The sequence below is a fragment of the Uloborus diversus genome, chromosome 3 (genome assembly GCF_026930045.1).
Source record: "Uloborus diversus isolate 005 chromosome 3, Udiv.v.3.1, whole genome shotgun sequence".
In the NCBI taxonomy this organism is placed as follows: Eukaryota; Metazoa; Arthropoda; class Arachnida; order Araneae; family Uloboridae; genus Uloborus; species Uloborus diversus.
Genome location: NC_072733.1, coordinates 113,588,875 through 113,608,172, shown reverse-complemented (window position 1 = coordinate 113,608,172; position 19,298 = coordinate 113,588,875). Strand labels below are relative to the sequence as shown.

Below are 19,298 nucleotides of genomic sequence, written 5' to 3'. Positions count from 1 at the left end.
AAGCTCCTAAGAAATGTGAAAAATCTTAATTATAAATAGTTCCTTATCGGCTACGAGCCACAAAGAGCTTTTAAGTGACGGTTCATCAAACTAGTGATTTACTGAGAAAGATGAAAATTAGACCCCAAGATTCATCTTGGTTCAAATTCTTGACTTGTGTCTACGGCCTAGTAAAACGCTGCTTGCGGCCCATTGCTTGGGAACCGCTGGTATAGGTTATTGTACTAAACTAATTTTATAGTGCATGTTACATTTTTATTCAGTTCATTTAAAATGTATGCATTGCTTGAACACCTCATAGTCGCAGGATAAAAATACAAAGTAAAACCTCTGTATTTCACAAAAAAAAAAAAAAAAACTTGCTTTCTCATATCAACAATTTTTCTGTCCCCTGTTCAACAGTGCATGCACTAACACACACACACATATGCACACAAAGAAATCAAAATCATACAGCTAAAGTGTTTAATAAATAAAAGCAGGTATAATGGTATAATGCAAGTAATTTCTTTATAACAGTTCTTTTTCTTTATTTGCTTCCTCAATAATGTCCTTTAGAGGCAAAAACTTTATTTTTCCATAAAACAGCATGTTTTCTGTGTTCAATGAATCCAAATGAGAAAGCTAAGGGGAAAAAAAAACATTTAAGATTAATAGAAAAAATGCCATAAATATAATCAGGTAAAAAAATTGAACTTACTTTTTTTTCGGCACATTTTCAATTTTTTTTTCATCGAGTCTCAGTACAGTTTTATTGTAAAATGTGACTGTCACCTTTGACGTTACTGAACAGTAGGGTGGAGTGAAAAGGGGCGAAAAAAAATTCTTTCCCTCAAAAACTAATAAAATATACAGTGGCTCCCAAAAGTGTTCATACACTTTGAAATGTTTTAGTAAAACCAAAATAACGCCAAACTGAATTCGAATATGAAGTACAATATTTTTTCACATCATTCCTATGTCATTCTATATAAAACTCTGTAGTTTTTTGAAAATATTGACGGATCTTCTTTTTAAAATGGGTCAAAAAATGAAGAAACAGAGAAATAATACGCCACAAAAGTCATCGTACACTCAAATATTTTTCGAATAAATTCATGATTAAAATTATCATATGTCGTTTCTTTATTATTTTTGCATTGTGTGGACCCTTAAAAGTCATTTGGCTTTAATTTTTTGTTTATTTATTCCTTAAAATTGTGCTTATTACTTTAAAATGGCTGGTATTCGTAAAAAACAACAAACACCATACAAAATTTGATTTTGTTTCCTCATGGTAGCGGTAAATTGGTTTAAAATGTCTCAAAATTAGATAATTTATACCATTCCATAGTAAAGTGCTAGATAAAATGCTTTAAAGAAAAGAATCGGACCGAAAACAAGGTAAGAAATGGTCAACCGGCAAAGTTGAGAAAGCGTGATCGGAGATTTACAGTTAAAAAAATTTATGAAAAATACACTTTTGAGTGCTGTAAAAGTTTCTGCAGAGTTAAATGAAAATGTTTACATTTAATTTACACCTAAAATTGTTCGCTAAGTTTTCTGATTAGCTGGATTAAATGGGACCTCTTCCCGCAGAAATTTTCTTAGTCGTACGAAAAACAGGAAGCTTACGCTTTTCGTCGTAAAATTAATGATAAATAAGCTCAAAAGGTTTTGGAATTACGTCTTACTTACAGATAAAAATAAATTCAACATTTTTGGTTAAATTGTTGTGTAATTGTGAATAGAAGAAAAAAATTAGGAACTTAATCTTAAGAACTTAGTTAGACCAGTTAATCAGGACGGTGAAGGTGTTCTTGTGTGAGGGTGCATATTAGCATTAGGACTTGGTAAATTGAAATTTTTTCATGAAATAACGAATCACGCTGTTCATTGCAATATTTTAAAAACCAATTTTAAACTATTTGCCAAAAATTTGGTTATCGGAAACAACTTTATTTTCCATCAAGATAACGTTAAGAAGCACACGGTTTTCAACGTTTGCGTCTAGTGCCTCGAAAATTGTCCTTAAGTTTAGGAAATACCCCTTCAATCTTCAGATTTGAACTTAATGTAACATATTTAGAGATATCTGGAGGCTGATTACGAAGACGCGGCTTTGAAACGAAAATAGAGTTAGAAACAAAAAAACTCGAGTTTCATTCAACACTTATTTAGAAATTAGGCAAAAAAAAGAAAGAAAAAAATATGAAATCTATTCCCAGACATTTAAAAGGTATTGTTGATACTGCATGATATTCTACTAAATAATAACTTAATAAAAAGTTAGATTATTCAATAATATATAGATATTTTTTTAAGTGTACGAAGACTTTTTTGAGATAAAATTACCGGCTCTTTTTAGTTTTTGATTTTTTAAAAAATTAGTTTTAATATGTTTTGAAAAATTTTCATGTAGTTTTGTAGAAAATTGATAATAGATCTTATAATTAAATACCTATTCTGAAATATTAAATCTAACCAATGGATAGGGTCCTATTTCATTGAAAGTCGTAGGTGTACGAACACTTTTGGGAGCCACTGTAGTTAAAAGTTACCTTTTATCCCCTCAACATAACTTTAAAATTTGATCCTGATAAGGACAACACATTCAAGGCATGTCTTCTGCACTCTTCTTGAAGATATTGTACAATATGTAGAATGTAATAAACGAAACAAAAAACACCATTTTACTAACTTGTTTCTAATCTAATGGTCGTCTGAAATGAAGGAATGCATCTGTTAATCTGCTGAAATATCGTTTTTTTTTCTCTACATAAAAGCTAAGAATTTTGGTTTCCAGAAGTTTGTTGTGTTACAATGGACTTTGCAAATCTGGAGTCATTGGTCAACTTGCCTGAACAGTGAGCAATAAAAGATCTGCTAGAACTAAGCAAAGTTCCTGAGAGTAGTTAGTTTCCAAGATCATTGCGATGTGTTTTCAAATATTGGTATTCATTAGGGGGCATGGTCGAAATTAAATTTGGGTCTTTAAAAAATAGTTCATTTACGTGATATGGAATCTATTTTTAAAAGTTTCAACAAATGTTGTTTATTTACCAATCTCAGTTTGTATTCTTTTCCCTCCAACAGATCAAACGGCTTTAAATTTTCTGTTGACTTCTCTGAACACTTGTCTTTTAAAGTAAGACAAAACAACGTTAGAAGAAGCACAAATTTGCAAATTACAGCAGACACGTGTTTCGGCGTTACAGGGAACGCCTTTTTCAATGCAAAAAATAATGAGCTTATGGATGAAAAGACATCCGACAAAAGCCAAGAGCAGATAAGCATGCAGCTTAAAAGATAAAAAGAGCGGATTAGCCAAACACCAATGACAAAGTTATAAACCGATCAGGAACCAATAGGAATGCAAGCAAAGGCCAAGAGCTTTCTCTTAGGTACAAACCCAGAAAGAAAGAATTCAATTGGACAAAGATTAAGCCGAAGCTTAAACAAAAAGAAAAGAAATTGTCAGTAACCGTGAACCGCAAGAAAGGAAAAGCTGAATGGAAAACCAAGAAATAAAATAAACAGAAACAAAAAATATTCGAAAAAAGGAAAAATAAAGATAAATAGAAGAAAATTAGGGGGGGGGGTCAATCAAGACAAAAAAGTAAAAATAAACAAAGGAAGATAGATAAAAATGAATGGGAAAAAAGGAAAGGACAGTATTAAAGATATGGAAGCCAAATGTTGCAAAAATATGGAACTGCACTAAGATCGTTAACTAAGTTAGAACTGTTCCTCAAAATATGAAAGGGTTCCCAAAAGTCAAGATCTGATGAATTGGGGCATTTTTGGATAATCTGATAAGAGTTAAAATCAAAAGAGTGATTCCAATCCCAACAATGTTGAGCAATACTAGACTTATTTAATTGTTGTTTTTTCACATAATTTTGATGCTCTTTCAAGCGAATTTTTAAAGCACGCCGAGTCTGTCCAATATAGGCAAGTTTACAACTACAATTAATTCTATAAATTTCACAACAATTAAGAGGGTGAATAGGATCTTTAAGAGAAGAGAATGAAAGTTTATTAATAGGAGAGAACACCACCTGGAATTGGAAACGTTTTAGAATCTTAGAAACCTGATAGTTTACAGATGGAAAGAATGGCAAAACAACCAAATTCTTTCTGATGAAGGTTCGGTTAAGAACATTAGTTTGGGATTTATTTGAAAGTTTTTTATAAATGGAATCAATCAAAGTTGGCGGATAGTCTCTATCAATTGCCACAGCTTTAAGATAATTAACTTTGTTTAAGCTTCGGCTAAATCTTTGTCAAATTGAATTCTTTCTTTCTGGGTTCATACCTAAGAGAAAGCTCTTGGCCTTTGCTTGCATTCCTATTGGTTCCTGATCAATTTATAACTTTGTCATTGGTGTTTGGCTAATCCGCTGTTTTTATCTTTTAAGCTGCACGCTTATCTGCTCTTGGCTTTTGTCGGATGTCTTTTCATCCATAAGCTCATTATTTTTTGCATTGAAAAAGGCGTTCCCTGTAACGCCGAAACACGTGTCTGCTGTAATTTGCAAATTTCTGCTTCTTCTAACGTTGTTTTGTCTTACTTTACTGTTCAGCACAAAGGTATTTATTTATCTAACTTGTCTTTTAGTTAAGGTCTTAAACGGCAAATATGCCAACAAAAATTCTAAAAAACACCCTATATATATATATATATATATATATATATATATATATACATATATATATATATATATATATATATATATATATATATAGTACCGCCCCTTCCCGCTTCTCGTCCGAAAATATTCCATATTTTACTGCTTTGTCCCCCTACCCCTATTGACATATCTCTACCAATAAGCAATATGCTTCAAAAATTATATTAACATGTTCATTTTGTTTTAACAAGTTATTTTCTCCTTTCATTGATAAACTAAAATAGTTGAAAAAGAATAACATTTCTCTGTATCATTTGATACTGGTGCTGCCATCTTTTGGGTAAAAAATGAAGCATGGGACACAGAGGCTACGAAACTAGCGCATCCATTTGTGCCTCCTGCCAGTCATCTCAAAGCTTTCAGCCAATCAGATTATTTAACTGCTGCCTCTAAAACCCAATACTTCTGTACTCATCCCTCTGAAACAGTGATTCTTGCTGCATGGTTGCTAGGTGTGACTAATGTTAGCCGATTTGGATAATTTTGATCACACTTGGCCAGAAAACATTAAAAAGCTTTAGCCAAACCATTGTTTGATTTTTTTGTACTTCAAATAGATTCAAATGGTTTTTAAATTGCTCATCTACATTTTTTTTTCTTGAAAAAACTAATGATCTGAGACTAAGTAAAAAAAAAAGAGCAAATAAAAATCTCATATTTTTGGATTTAAAAGAAAAGGGAGAATTCTATTCAAAATGCATACACAATTTCACTGCAAGGATCCAAGGATCCAAATATTTGATTACTCAATACTTATACAAACATTTTGTGCAAAATTTGAAGATGTTTGTGGTTTTTCACTTCAATTTTTGATTATAATTTCTATAATATTAAATTTGAAGTATTATTTAAAGTATAAAAATAAAGGTTTATTTTGAGAAAGTATATTGAATGAGCAATAATTTTTCTCAAATCAACTGTGAACATTTTTATATGTAAATAAAGTATATGGTCTGGTTATATTTGATTACAAACTATAAGTTAGCGATGACGGATGCAAGATGTTATGCCTTGCCAAGAGGATTTCAAAAATCCTTAAGCTTTTATTTTCCCAATCACAGTAACTTATGGAAAACCTCAAGCACAGAAAAAGAATAACTAAGGAGTTATGCTAAAGCAAGCAAAACTTCCAAAAAAAGATTGTAAAAAGATATAAAAAATGGCTTCAAAGCTCTGTTTCAGAAATTGGAAGATCCTAGTTACCAGGAAGGCAAAATATTTTCTCTTTTGATAACAATTAGCCAACACATACAGCCAGCTTGTGATAAACCAAAGCGTTATAACTTGAATATTCATTTATTTCGAACATTTAATTGGGTCCCAAACTCTTAAGAAGGCTGTTGGAACTTTTGCCTCCCATAACTTGAACTAATAATAATTCAAAGATTTTTGCAGGTCCCTTGGGACTTTACTGAAAGTTGATTGTAAGGTCAACTCTCAATAACTTGAAGTCTCTAGGGACCAGCTAAAACCTTCAAGTAATCGGTGGTTTGAATTGCATGAACTTCATTTTTCAGCTTTCTCAAGAAAAGATTTACTTTCTTTTTCAGGAATAGTGCATGATGGATAGACTATGACGCTTATAGTTTGGGAAAAATTAATTATTAGTACTACAGAAAGATATCTTTACAGAGAATAAATTTTATTAAGGTACTTCAAAAATGGAGATTTTTTTGACTACTTAACCTCATTAAGTTTGTATGCTGCAGGTCCAATTACTCTTCTCTTGATTTCAGTTTGTAGTGTTGTTAAATGCCTTTTTGTTCTAAAAGCAGATTATTTGTGTCATTCAAAGAAATAATTGCTACTTTTTCAATTTTTGCCAAAATTTTAAGTCTCTCAAAGATTAGCTAGCAACGAAATTTTAGGTCGTCAGCCATGGTAAAAAGTAGACCAAACGGCTCACGTAATCTTGCAAAACTGTGTGCATTAAGGAGCACTATTGTAAATAAATTATTCCCCTCATACAAGCTGATAAGCAAAGCAATGTGTTAAAGGGAAAAAATATTTATTTTTAAACATTTTTGCAGAATTTTTATGCATAAAATGAGAACAAAACTCATAAAAACTTCCAACTTAAAAAGAGTACATTCAAGAGATGGAGACAACTTTGTATTGAAAACACAAAATTATTATGGGACTGTGAAAAAAAGGAATATTCAAGTTATAAGGCTTTAAGTTATAGAGAGTCAACTGTATTTAGTTTTTTTTTTTTTTTTTTAGGTTTAATTTTCAATTAAAAAAAAACAACAACCTGTCTTCGAATGTAGTATACCATATCTTCAACTGTTCGAGGATCTACATCACGAAAATTAAACATAGTTCGCCATACAGCTGCTGCTAAACAGGTATCATCTCCTAAAATGCCCTAGAAGAAAAAAAATAATACTGATTAAAAAGGATATTAAAGCACATATCTACAAAAGAGCTAAGAGTCACCACACTGAAGGATAAATTACTTTTGAAAATCCACCAAAGCACTCTTTTTGATGATCAATTACTTCCTTGATCTTCCTGCAGGTGGCATTATGTGGTGTTTCAACAATAATCAGTTTGAAGGTTGAAAAAAAAAAGGAATGGAATAATTATGGAACATGCTGAGCAACATTTCAAATCAGCATTCAAACTAAAATTGTGTGCTTATTTTTATTATTAGTATTGTTATTTTTAAAATTTAGTTTCACATGTAGCAAGCAGTTAGTTTTAAATGTGCACAAAAAAATGGAATTAATTTAAAGACTAGGAATAAAACACACAGAACATGAATACAATTCTTATAACATTTTAACAAAACTGAAAGAAAATTTCAAAATTCAACTGTTTTATACCTCATCATATGATATAAGTGCAGCTTGAAACTGACTAAGTAATTCTGCTAAATATTCTTTCTTCTTTGAACTCTTGATCACCTAAATCGAAGATCACATTAAGATTTTAAACATTGAAATAATTGCATATTAACAGTTACATACACAACATACCAAAAAGAACATTTACTTACAGCTAGCTTATCAAGCCTAGCCTCAACATCATTCCACATGGCATCAATTAAAACATTGCGAAAAATTCTGCCTTGAGTTTCAGATACAAGAACCAATACACACATCCTAAAATTAAATTATATTGAAGAATTAAAAAAAATCTTTGAATTAAAATATGGATAAAATTTAAGATAAAGCATTAACAAAGAGCCACCTCAACAGAGCATCTTCATCAGTGCAAAAATATTCAATGATACATTCAGCATTTTTGCACAGATAAAGAGTTTTGAATGTAACCTTGAAATGGCGATTTAAGGTAATTTTGTGACATTTTTTTTACTTTACTAATGGTAAAAGTCACTACTTGCACATAACCACATCTGTACGCTAAGTTTATAAAGTGAGCAAGAATTGACTCTAGCAGTACATATTATATCGGGAATGAGTTTCCTGTTGTTGGAAGAATAACTTTTGGAAAAATTGTTTATTTATGTACAGAAAATATTTTTAAACAAATTTTAAATCAAGTGACACCTATTTATATTTAAAAGAACTACTTACAATTATTGATTATTAGCATTTTTGAATAGCTTTTGTCTTATCATTTTTCTACACTTCATCTTTTGCATCTTTAATATTTTTATTACCTGCATCAATTAGAGTTTGTGAAGCTTGTTTTTTACATACACTTACGTTTAAGGCCAGTTTTTATTCTTTGATTGCCTTCAATGAATCACATGCTGAGTAGAATCAATTTTTCAATTTTCATTTCTTTATCTTTTTTTTTGAAGATACAGGAATCTTTACTTTTGTCTCTGATTTTTAAGTGTCTTTTTCATATCCCTCCATTAAATTTTGAATTTTGTATTTCAAGTGTGCACATGATGAAACAGAATCATTTATTTAGCAATGCATGCACTAATTGCTTTTAAAATCACAGCCCCTTTATTTAACTTAAAACTCTTATTGTCACATTAATATTAAAAATGCTCTTTCTTATGTCAGTATTCTTTTGTTTACGGGAGGGGGAGCGGGTCTTTCAACCAATGCTACTTCATGTGAAAGAGTCAAAACGGCCCTTCTTATTAAAAAACTGAAGTATTTATATTTAGAAAGTGGATCACTGTTTATCATTGTAAAAACATTTTTCCAATATGAATCAACTGATTTTCAAATACCATCAAAGCCCCATTCGTCAAAAATTTCATTGTCATTTACATAAAGATTTGACTCTATCTGCTAGTTTGTCGACAGAATTTTCTGTCAGTACCAGGGCCGTGTGGTTGGAGGGAAAATGATCAATTCTAACTCTTTTAAATCCTTCACCCCTGACTCTGACTCCTTCACCCCTAAAATCAATTCAACTCCAACTTTCCAGCCCTGGTGAGTACTTGGTTCAATACATTACCTAGATATTTTTTTCAGACATTAGACATGAATGCAGATTAGCAAGATCCCTTCTGAACCAAAGGATGCAATTATTTTTATAATGTCTATTTTTCAACTGTAAGTTCTGTTGCAAATACGGTTACATTTTTGTAAAACTTTTTAGCATTTGCTCGAAATAAAAATTTTGAATCTAGAGAGAAATTATTCAGTTTTTTTTGTGCGTGTGGGGGAGGGCCATAGTTAAACAAAATTTAAGTATTTCAAATGGACCAGATCTTTTCATATAAAATCTTCCCCACATTTCGTTGCGAAAGGAGATTCATTGATAAAGTGTCTCACAAGTTTCATCAATAGTTTGGAGAACTTGTCATAAAATATAGATCACTGAAGCTTACATTATGATTGAAGCTTAAAGCATTTTTTATATATTTTCAAACAAAATCTACACTTGTAATAAAATATAAAATAGACTGGCGCCAGTAGAGATTCCAAAATTTCCATTATATACAATACAAGTATTGGTCATTTTTAAGCAGTTTTGAATTATCGTTTGGCAAGCCTTTAAGAAAGAGTGTATAAAGTGACGCATTTTTTAATGGTCATTTTTCAAAAATATTGAGGAGAAAAAATGGGGGAATATAGGAAATACCAGTTGCAGAAATATAGGACACTTTTGATGATTATTTTTAAATATGTAATATACAGCACAACTTCTACCCCTGCAGGTAGAGTGAACAGTCCTTGAAAACAATGCCTCAGGAGAATTGTTACATATAATGATCTAAAACTAGAGACTAATCTCTATCATTTCATTTTAAATCAACCTACTTGTTTCTTATTTGCAAATGGTAAAAAAGAATTATTATATCCAAATGATTTTTTTTAAAAATTAGATAAAAAGAAAAACTTTACCAAACATGAAGTTGAACTAATAGAAACCAAGAGTGTAAGGTGTCTGGAAGGCCAAAATCTATAATAAAAAATAAAGTGAACAGAAAGGTTATTCATGAATTTGTAATAAAATATTTACTCACAGCACACAAGAGTTTATTTTTCTACAAAATAAATTTCAAAGGAACAGCTTACTTTTTAGGATCATAGGCTTAGAGGACACTGTCAGCAAATTTCAAAAATGAATATCATATCTTATTACTTATTTAAAAAGCAGTATTTCTTAAAATTTTTACTGCATTCTATAACCAAAAGGTTGATTTTGTCAGTGACATAGCGCAGGATTGATTTTTATAATGTTACAAATTCTGTAAAGAGTAATTATTTTCATGATTAATTTGTTGTAATCTGGCTAAATTTAGCGTTTGTTTTATTAATTTTCATCTAAAATTGTCATAGTAACTTACCTGTAAATAGTTTCTTGTAATAAATATACACTAAGTGTCCAAAAAAAAAAGTTGCGGTCAAATTTTAAACGTTCCAATTTTGGAAGAAGGTGATTCGATGAGTATTACAGATATTTGCATAAGTCTTTGCTCGATGCAAGCTTAAAATGCGGGCGTTGCACTAGAAGACTGTTTAGTTCGAAGTAAGAATGGCTGGAATCTGTAGTTGTGTTCGAGGAAGTGATGTAACAGAGTTCAAAAAGGGGCAAATATTTGGCCTGTACCAAAATGGGACAAAATGCAAAGACATAGTTGAAATTATTGGTATAGGATTGCAAACTGTTCAACGCATTATTAAAAGGTGGAAAGATGGCAGAGAAGCTACCTGTTCGGAACATCTTTGTGGTCGTAAATCCATTCTGGACGAGTGTGACCGGAGTTCTCTAAAGCGATTAATGAAGAAAAATCGCAAGAAATCGACCATTCAACTCATAGCACTCTTCAACGAGGGAAATAAAACAATTTCCAAGCTCACAATGCGAGAAGAACTTCAAAAATCCGGACTAAGAAGCTGTGTTGCAATAAGGAAGCCACTTGTGAGTGCCATTAATCGAAGAAAGAGACCAATTTGCAAAAGATCATAAAAATTGAACTGCTAATGATTGGGGAAAGGTCATGTGGTCCGATGAGTCAAGATTTACGCTCTTTCAAAATGACAGACGCGTCAGGGTTTCGAAGAGAGCCACACGAAGCAATGGACCCTACATGTCTCATTCCCAATGTGCGCTCTTTCGGAGGCAGTGTAATGATCTGGGGTTGTTTCTGTTCATCTGGACTAGGCTTGGCTGCATTGTGCACCAACCAAATGAAGTCTGCACAATACCTTAACATCTTGGATGATCATGTTGTGCCATCTATGGACTTTTATTTTCCTGAGGGTAGTGGTGTATTCCAAGATGATAACGCCAGAATACACCGGGCTACAATTGTTAAATCTTGGTTTATTGAGCAAGATGCATCATTTCAACACATGATTTGGCCACCACAAAGTCTAGACCTCAATCCAATTGAGAATCTGTGGGACGTACTCAAAAAGGATTTAAGATCACACACTACACTTCCTTCATCTATCGAACGTTTAGGAGACCTCTTGATGGAATTGTGGGCGAAAATAAAAACGGATACTCTACAAAAGCTCACTGAATCAATAGGACAGGTATGAAAGCTGTAATACGCGCAAAAGGTGGTACAACCAAATATTAAGGCATGCAAATTTTTTTTTGACACGTAGTGTACAACCCCCTTACATTTGAATGACGTATATGGTCTCCTGATAAGATTTGTGAATGGAATAAAAAGAAAATATGAGAAATTGGTAGAACGTAATAGGATATTTCTTTGCTGAGTATAAAAGCCGTATGGTAATGAATGAGAGTTAGTTTTGCTTAGTGTAGTATCAGCCGTTGGCTAGAAAGTCTGTATTAGCCTTTGTGCTGTGTTTTTGCATATTTTGATGTAAATACATGTGTTACCTTGAGTTTACAGTGTTAATTGATATTTGCCTAATTGCTATTGTTAATCTAGCAGTTGTTAACAATATTTCTAATACATAGTTGTAAATAAATCTCCTGTGTTTTCTCAAGAACTGTGTCGTCATTTAAAGAAAGTTTGAAGTTGCATCGAACTCTTAACAATATGTTACCTTTATATTGTTAAGAGTTCGATGCAATATTTAGATCTCATAAATTACAGGTTATTATATATTTAGTTTCTCTCTTCATCAGAGCTAATTTTTCAAACAAGACTATTTTTCCTCCATAGACCCCAATTAACATTTATTCACTTTTACTCTTGATCCAAACATTATATTTATTTCAGAGGTAAAAGCAGTGGTGCATTCGTTCCCTAATATATACACAGTTGAACTCTGTTAATACGACCACAGTTAATATGAAATCCCGGCCAAATTTATTAAAATAACTTGTTAATTAAGTTTGGTTTACTATTGAATTACAGTAAACAAATAAATATGGTCATGGATATTACGTAGAATAGAAAAAAATTGGCAGTGACAAATGAAACTTCTGACCTCTTCATAGAAAAATTTCCTAATTGAATATTTTTTAAATATACTTTGTGGCATTGCAAAAAGCTCGCTCTTGAGTGACTTCCTATCCATCATTTAGTTATCTTTTCATTTGGGTATTACCACCTGTTCCTTTTTCCCACCTCATTGTCACCATTTTTTGAATAGGTTCTTCAGTTATCACTAATACAATTTAACACAATAAAAATGCCTGTCCCACATATTTTATTCTCCCCTAGAACATTGATAAGGCAGGTTATTTCATGTTGCAACTTACAATATCTTTTCTGGTTCATGAAAAAAAAATCCACAGTATTTATCCTGACAGTCTACGTCTTTTCATAAATTAAATGCTGCTTTTTCTGGTTATCCTTTACAAACGAATGGTGGGTAACATGAAAAGAAGAGCACTATCAGCTCGTACAATGTTAGACACATAAATAACTTGCAATATATTATGTTATATAACAAATACATAAATAGTAAATTATGCCAATACATTTTTTCTTCCTCATTTTACATATTCACGGTTGTTAAGGTACAAACAAATTCGTGGATTTTTGACATTTCATATTAACCAAGTTAAACTGTGTATATATACAGATGCTGCCAACTGCTACGAAAAAATCGTAGTTTCTACAAATTACAGCTTTAAACTACGACGCTATGAAAGCAGGTCGAAAAATTATGATTTTCTGTTTTTTCAATTTATAATCCTCCCCCCCCCCAAAAAAAAACAGCATGGAAACTAAACCAGTAAGTTCAGAAAATCAAACTTCTACACGTGTGCTGATGGTCTCTGCGCAACAAGCATCGCTCTTTGAAAGTTGCATGATGTAAAGATAGATTGGTATTTGAAGTATGAAGTGAAAAGGGGGGAGGGCGCTTGAAAACAGCACGAGCACCGAGACCACAGGTCCATTGTACTATCCCCGCTTAGACTACTAAAGGAGCCCAGTAACAGAAATAAATCTCAGCAGTTGCCTAACCGAAATTCTAGGCAGTTCCCAGGGATCTACATAGTGGTATCCCAAGTGCTCAAATCTTTGTGCAGTAGATTGGTATTTAGATGGTGACGCTGATCCAATTATTGAATCTTCGGGGAAAAAACGGAAAAACTGCCAAAAATTCCGTGAAAAAATATTTTCTGTATCATATTTGAAATTTGTTAAGTATTATTGTTTTTTGTTCTTTATACTATTGACAATTTATCACTGTGTTGTAATCTGCAGCAGCCCCTCCCCCCCCCCAGTGCAAAATGCTCAGTGGCGGATGGGGCCGGCGGGCAGCCTGGCAAATGCCCGGTGGGCCGCATTAAATCTTTCAATTGAATAGCACAAAAAAAAAAAGTTTTTTTTTTTTCATTTTTTCTTCCTTAAAAAACTAGTGAAAAAAATCTGTCGCCTAGAAGATGCGAAATCAAACCACTTTGCGACATTGGAAAATCTAAAATTGGTTCACTCATTTTTGTAAAGGGATTTCAAATCTTTGTAAAAATCTTAGGAAGACCCTTGCCTTCTTTAAAAAAAAAAACCGTCGACTCGTACATGACGAAAGCCTTCTTTTTCTTCCCTTGTGGACCGGCCCACCACGCACTCGGCGCCAGATTAAGCAATCGATTAGCACCCCACCTCATTAGCCCTTTCATTGATGATAGCCGATAACCATTTCATGGCCATCTGTGTACAGAGTACAGGGACCAGTACATCAAACATTACTTGGGACGGGACAGCAAAAGCAGTTTGCGGAACGGAAACAGCTGTTTTTCATTCAAAGATGCAAAGAGAGAGGTATTTTTTCGAGAGTGAAGCCAAAGGCTGAAGGGTCGGGATTGTTTCCTGGAATTCTTTTCAGTAATTTTTGCTTTAGGGTAACTAAGGATTATACCACACCTACCACTTCCTTTTTTATGGCTTTGTGAATAAAAGCGATTCGCGCGTTGAAACTTGTAGGCACTGGCAATCTATTTATTTTTTCTCCAGTTTCGAGGCAGCAGGACTGAAGAATGATGGAGTCATATGTAACACGCTTTAGCTGTAATTAAAAATCCTTTTAAAGTTATAATGAAATTAAAATTCATTTTGATGATTCAAACAAAGGATTTTGAAGAGCAAGTTTGGTTCGTAAAATAATTTACTTATTTCTAAAACTTTTACTTTAGCTATCCATTACCGCTTTTAATTTGTAAAAATGTTTCGGAGACTTTTGTTATTTATACTATAATTTCCAGGGCCGGATTTACATTTTAGTTGAAAGCTATTGCTTATAACGAAAAGTTGTGTAAGTTGTCGTTCCTAAAAAAAAAATGAAATACTTGAAAAAAAATCAATTTCATTTTCAAATGCTTGAAATTTTGCAAAAATGTGGCTACAAGCCTTGAATTTTGAAATTTCTAACAAATTGGAGTTGATGTTCGGTGTGCCCTGTCACGCCCTACAGCAGCGTCACCTACGGCAAGTAAGAGTAAGCTAGCAGAATCAATTGGATGTTCAACGAATGAGGAAGTAACCCTCAGCTGTGCCCTGCACATATATGTAACGGCCATTTGGCCTATGTAAAGAATATTATCAATTCAATGCCCCTTTGGCATCATTAAAATAATTAAAATTTTCATAATACAGTCCACTCATTTCTGAGCTCTCAACAGTTGATAAGGGGGAGGAGTGCCAAAATATGTTAAATTCAGTGTGTGCTTCAAAGTATGTTCGCCAAAGTATGCTTCAATTTTATTTCTTACTAAGAGTATAAATTATGAATTGTTCAAATGAGCAGTATGTTACTCTCTTGCTACCTATTTTCTAAGTGTGTACCCTATTTCTTTTAAAGCAATTCATAGATGGGTTGCAGAGGTGATTAAAAACTAGCTGTATCGAAAGTCCATGAGCGCAAGTAACAATGCATTATCCTTTCTCCTCCCTCGCTCTATCTCTCTGTCGACTGCCTCATCGATGTGTCGACCCCTAAAAAAATTTTACTGTGTATTATTTCAACTTGCCAGAGTACATAATTTAAAAAAGTTTTGTTTGCCTACTTTTCCCCCCCAATATTTTTAATTCCAATCTTCCTCTATATGGCTTCAAACTGCAGAATTTTACTATATATTTTTTTTTCCAAAATTTCCTCTGGGGGAACCCCCGGAACCCCTAAATTGGGAGCCCTGCATCATTCTCTCGATGCTATTCCCCTTCTTAAGGGAAATCCAAAAAGGCAGCCAAACACACATTAAAAAAACACACACAAAAAAAAAAAAGAAAGGAAGGAAGAAAATAATGCATAACTTTATGTGTCTCAGGGGAAAAGACAAATATAGAGCAAAAAAATAATAGTTATCAATAAAAAATATAAAAAACACTTTAGCATTTCCTCTTTCGCCACCGACAAAGTGGTCCGGATTACAAAAAGGGCCGCATACCTGAAATAACTTAAGGCCCCGTTAAGTCTAAATCCAGCCCTGATCATAAATGTTTTAGAAATAGTAACAAAACTGGCTTTATATGCTAGTCTATGTAATTATTCTTCATTCCATTTTTAATATAGGATCTTTCAAACCACTCCTCTTGTTAATATTATAAAGATCGTCTACAAACTGCGTTAAAAAAAAACTTTTAAAAGTTTCCAGGGGAGGGTCCCCCACCTCTCCTTTTCACCAGAATCGTTCAAGATTGGCCGATTTTGATAAATAAGGTGTCATTCGTTTTGTAATTGAGACCCGGGTAACATAGGCTATATTTTTGCAGACTTCAGCAATAGGAAAATTTGATTTAACCTTATACATCCTGATTTTAACCAATTTCATTCCTTCTCTTTTTAGCACGGGTTTTAAATAAATATAACAAAACTGTAACCATTCTACGGAAAAAATATCATTAGGTAAAGAACAATTTAGGTGTTGATTATTATTATATTCTTATTAAGTAAGAGCAATCTTTTATAATCTAAGTTGACTACCAGTTTTATATAGTAACACTGTAATTTAATTTATCTTTCATGTGTTTCAAACTAAGATGCTTGCTTGCAGGTATATAGTGCTCAAGCTATTGTATTATTCGTTTTTACCCGACTACGGCCAAGTCAAAAGAAAGGGTTATGATTTTAGCAGTCTATGTATGTTTGTATTTACGGTTGTTTCACCGCAGCGCCAAAACTATTCATCCTATTTTGATAAATAAGGTGTCTTCCTTTTTTTAATTGTAACCCGGCTAACATAGGCTACGTTTGACACTTACAGTCCTGAATCTTTTAAAAATATCTTTAAACGATACGAAAATCACCCACGAAACTTGGATGACTACACTGTAAAAAAAAAAGTCCGAAGTTACTGGCTATTTCAGTGGAACGTTTCGGGATTTCGCAGGTTTTCGTCCACTTCCTGAGAAAATTGAGTATATTTGTCAAACAGTTTCCTGAATTGCCAAAACCTACACGAATGCAGACTTTTCACTGCTGTGAAAAATATTTTTTCGCTACCAGTTTAAAGACTGACTGAACTTACATGGAATAATACTGACTGAACATGTTTATTAAGTGTGTCGGCTTTACCACGATTACTGTCTGTCCAGACTGACTAATGTATCGGTAAGAGCGAATTAGTCAAGGATCGCTTCAGCTTTGCCAAGAGTATGCTTAGTTCTTACTTGCAGCTGTGTCGTGTCTGCTTTAATGCTTCTGGAGCTCTGTTGGTGGAGCGGCGAGGCTCTAATTAATTATTTAAAACCCACCTACCACATTCATCTCGAAGGTTCCCGAGACATGGTTGGCTTTAACAGAGGAGATTCCATAATTCTTTAAAAAGTTTCAAGGACCGTTTCAGAAAGGTTACTGACTTTTGGCAGAACATTTTTCTGTTTTTCACCCGGCTACGGCGAAGCCAAAAGGAAGGGTTATAATTTTATCAGTCTATGTATGTTTTTGTATTTACGTATTATCCACCGTAGTGCCTAAACTATTCATCCGATTTTAATAAATAAATTGTCAATCGATTCCCAATTATAGCCCGAGTAACATAGGCTATATTTTAACTGACTTCAAATGTAGCATGAGACGATTTATTTGCTTTAAAAAAAAATAGCAGTTTTTGTATTTGTATGTTCCACTGTAGCACCTAAACTATTTATCCGACTTTCATGAATAAGGTGTCAATTGATTCGGTATTATGGCCCAAGTAACGTACGCTATCAATCGACTTCAACAATAGGAGGAGTTGATTTTACTTTGTAAAACTCGATTTTAAAGGATTTTTTTAGCGTGGGTTTTAAATAAATTTATTAATAACCCGACTAAAGGAACAAAGGGTAAGTAGTAGAGGGGCTATGGTAGAAAATATAGCCGGAAACTGCATTTTGTGATAAAATCATGAAACTTGGCATGCATGTAGACAATGTACTAACAAGCATTTTTAGAAGGGGAGGCAATTGAAAATCCCCCCCAAAACCCCCCTGGCAGTCATTTTTGGTCAAAAAATCCAAAACTACTTTTCTTTTTTATTTTTTGAAAAATACCCACTGTATCTTTTTTTTGGGAGTTCTATTATGCTTACTAAAGTGTAAAAAGTCATCAAAATATCTCTAAACCTACTAATTTTAAAATTAATTTTAAAAACTTGATTTTTTTAAACAAAATTTTAACTAATCAAAGTCTTTAATATTTCTTGAGGGGTTGTTTGAGAAATGTTTTTTTTTATGCATTTTAAAGCACTGTATTAAGGAAAATCAATTCATTTACAGTAGAACCCAATAATCCGAATCCCAGAAATTCGAAACATCAGAAAATTCGAACCTATGTTTTAGAGTTTACTATTAAAAATTGATTACAGAACTAAGAATAAAACTAGAAATTGAAAACTATAAACAAAGCTAGTAATTTTTCAAAACTTGAAACAAACATTTGAATTGTTGTTTAAGAATAAATACAGCACTTTGATTAGTTAAAACGAAATCAATTTTCATTATCGGTGAAAAAAAAAAAAACTTCAAACACTTGGAAATGAAGTACACAATTTTTTGGAAGTTTCACTCACATTCTGCAGTTTTATCAGTCATATGTGCACTTGAAATAAGGGGGAGGGGGCACAGACGTTGTTTTTATAGAACTCCAATCTTTATTATTATTAAACGCTTTAAAACAAAGTTTCAAGTTTTTTCTCATTAGACGATTTGAGGTGTTTGTTCCATGTTTTAAATGATGTAAGAGGAAGAAATATTTAATTACTACAATAAGAAGTTTAGTGCTATGTTAATAAAGCTATAGCAATATTTTTACTATTAATAAAATTGTTATTTATTGAAATATAATTCACTGTTACAAAAACTAGAACTAAATTACAATACAAATCTGATTAAGTGTTGCATACAACTATTATATAGAAGGCAATTTAAAACGTTTGAATTTACAAGTAATTTACACAAGTACATAACATTTTCCATTGCAGTATTTACACATAGGTGTTTAGATAAGTTTATTTTTGGAGCACCCACAAGTTATTTAAGAGCAGTTTTTTTTTTTTTTTTTTTTAACACTTGCATAACGTAAATTCGCTTTCAGCAAGAACTTGAAACTTCGGGAAAACTCAAACAAATAAGAACGTGCTTTTCATCAGTTACTGTAAAACCCCAATCATAAATTGAAATTAAGGCTAAATTTTCGGACTTACTGCCCCACTGATGTCCACCTTGATAAGCACTAAATAACTTGCCTTAAAGCTTCAGCTGTGGGTGGTAAGTTATTCATTGATCATTGTTCACTGGTGGAAAAAGTTTCCAGCTTCATTTACGGACGGCAAGTTGCATGCAGACGGGTAGTAGCAAAGATTAATGAATCACTAAGATATTTGAAA

The 19,298-nt window shown here is 32.6% G+C and overlaps 1 protein-coding gene across 4 annotated transcripts in view; it reads right to left on the bottom strand.

The window, feature by feature from the left end:
- Positions 1-451: 451 nt before the first annotated feature.
- Positions 452-19,298, bottom strand: part of LOC129218300 (ubiquinol-cytochrome-c reductase complex assembly factor 1-like) — a 77,473-nt gene continuing 58,626 nt past the window's right edge. For all 4 annotated transcript variants that reach the window (XM_054852538.1, XM_054852537.1, XM_054852536.1 and 1 more), the window contains 5 exons: positions 9,956-10,013; positions 7,675-7,780; positions 7,502-7,582; positions 6,928-7,041; positions 452-624 (listed from right to left, as the gene is read on the bottom strand). In XM_054852538.1, coding sequence (XP_054708513.1) covers positions 511-624; positions 6,928-7,041; positions 7,502-7,582; positions 7,675-7,780; positions 9,956-10,013 — 473 coding nt within the window. In that variant the 3' untranslated portion in view covers positions 452-510. The remainder of the gene's footprint in view (positions 625-6,927; positions 7,042-7,501; positions 7,583-7,674; positions 7,781-9,955; positions 10,014-19,298) is intronic.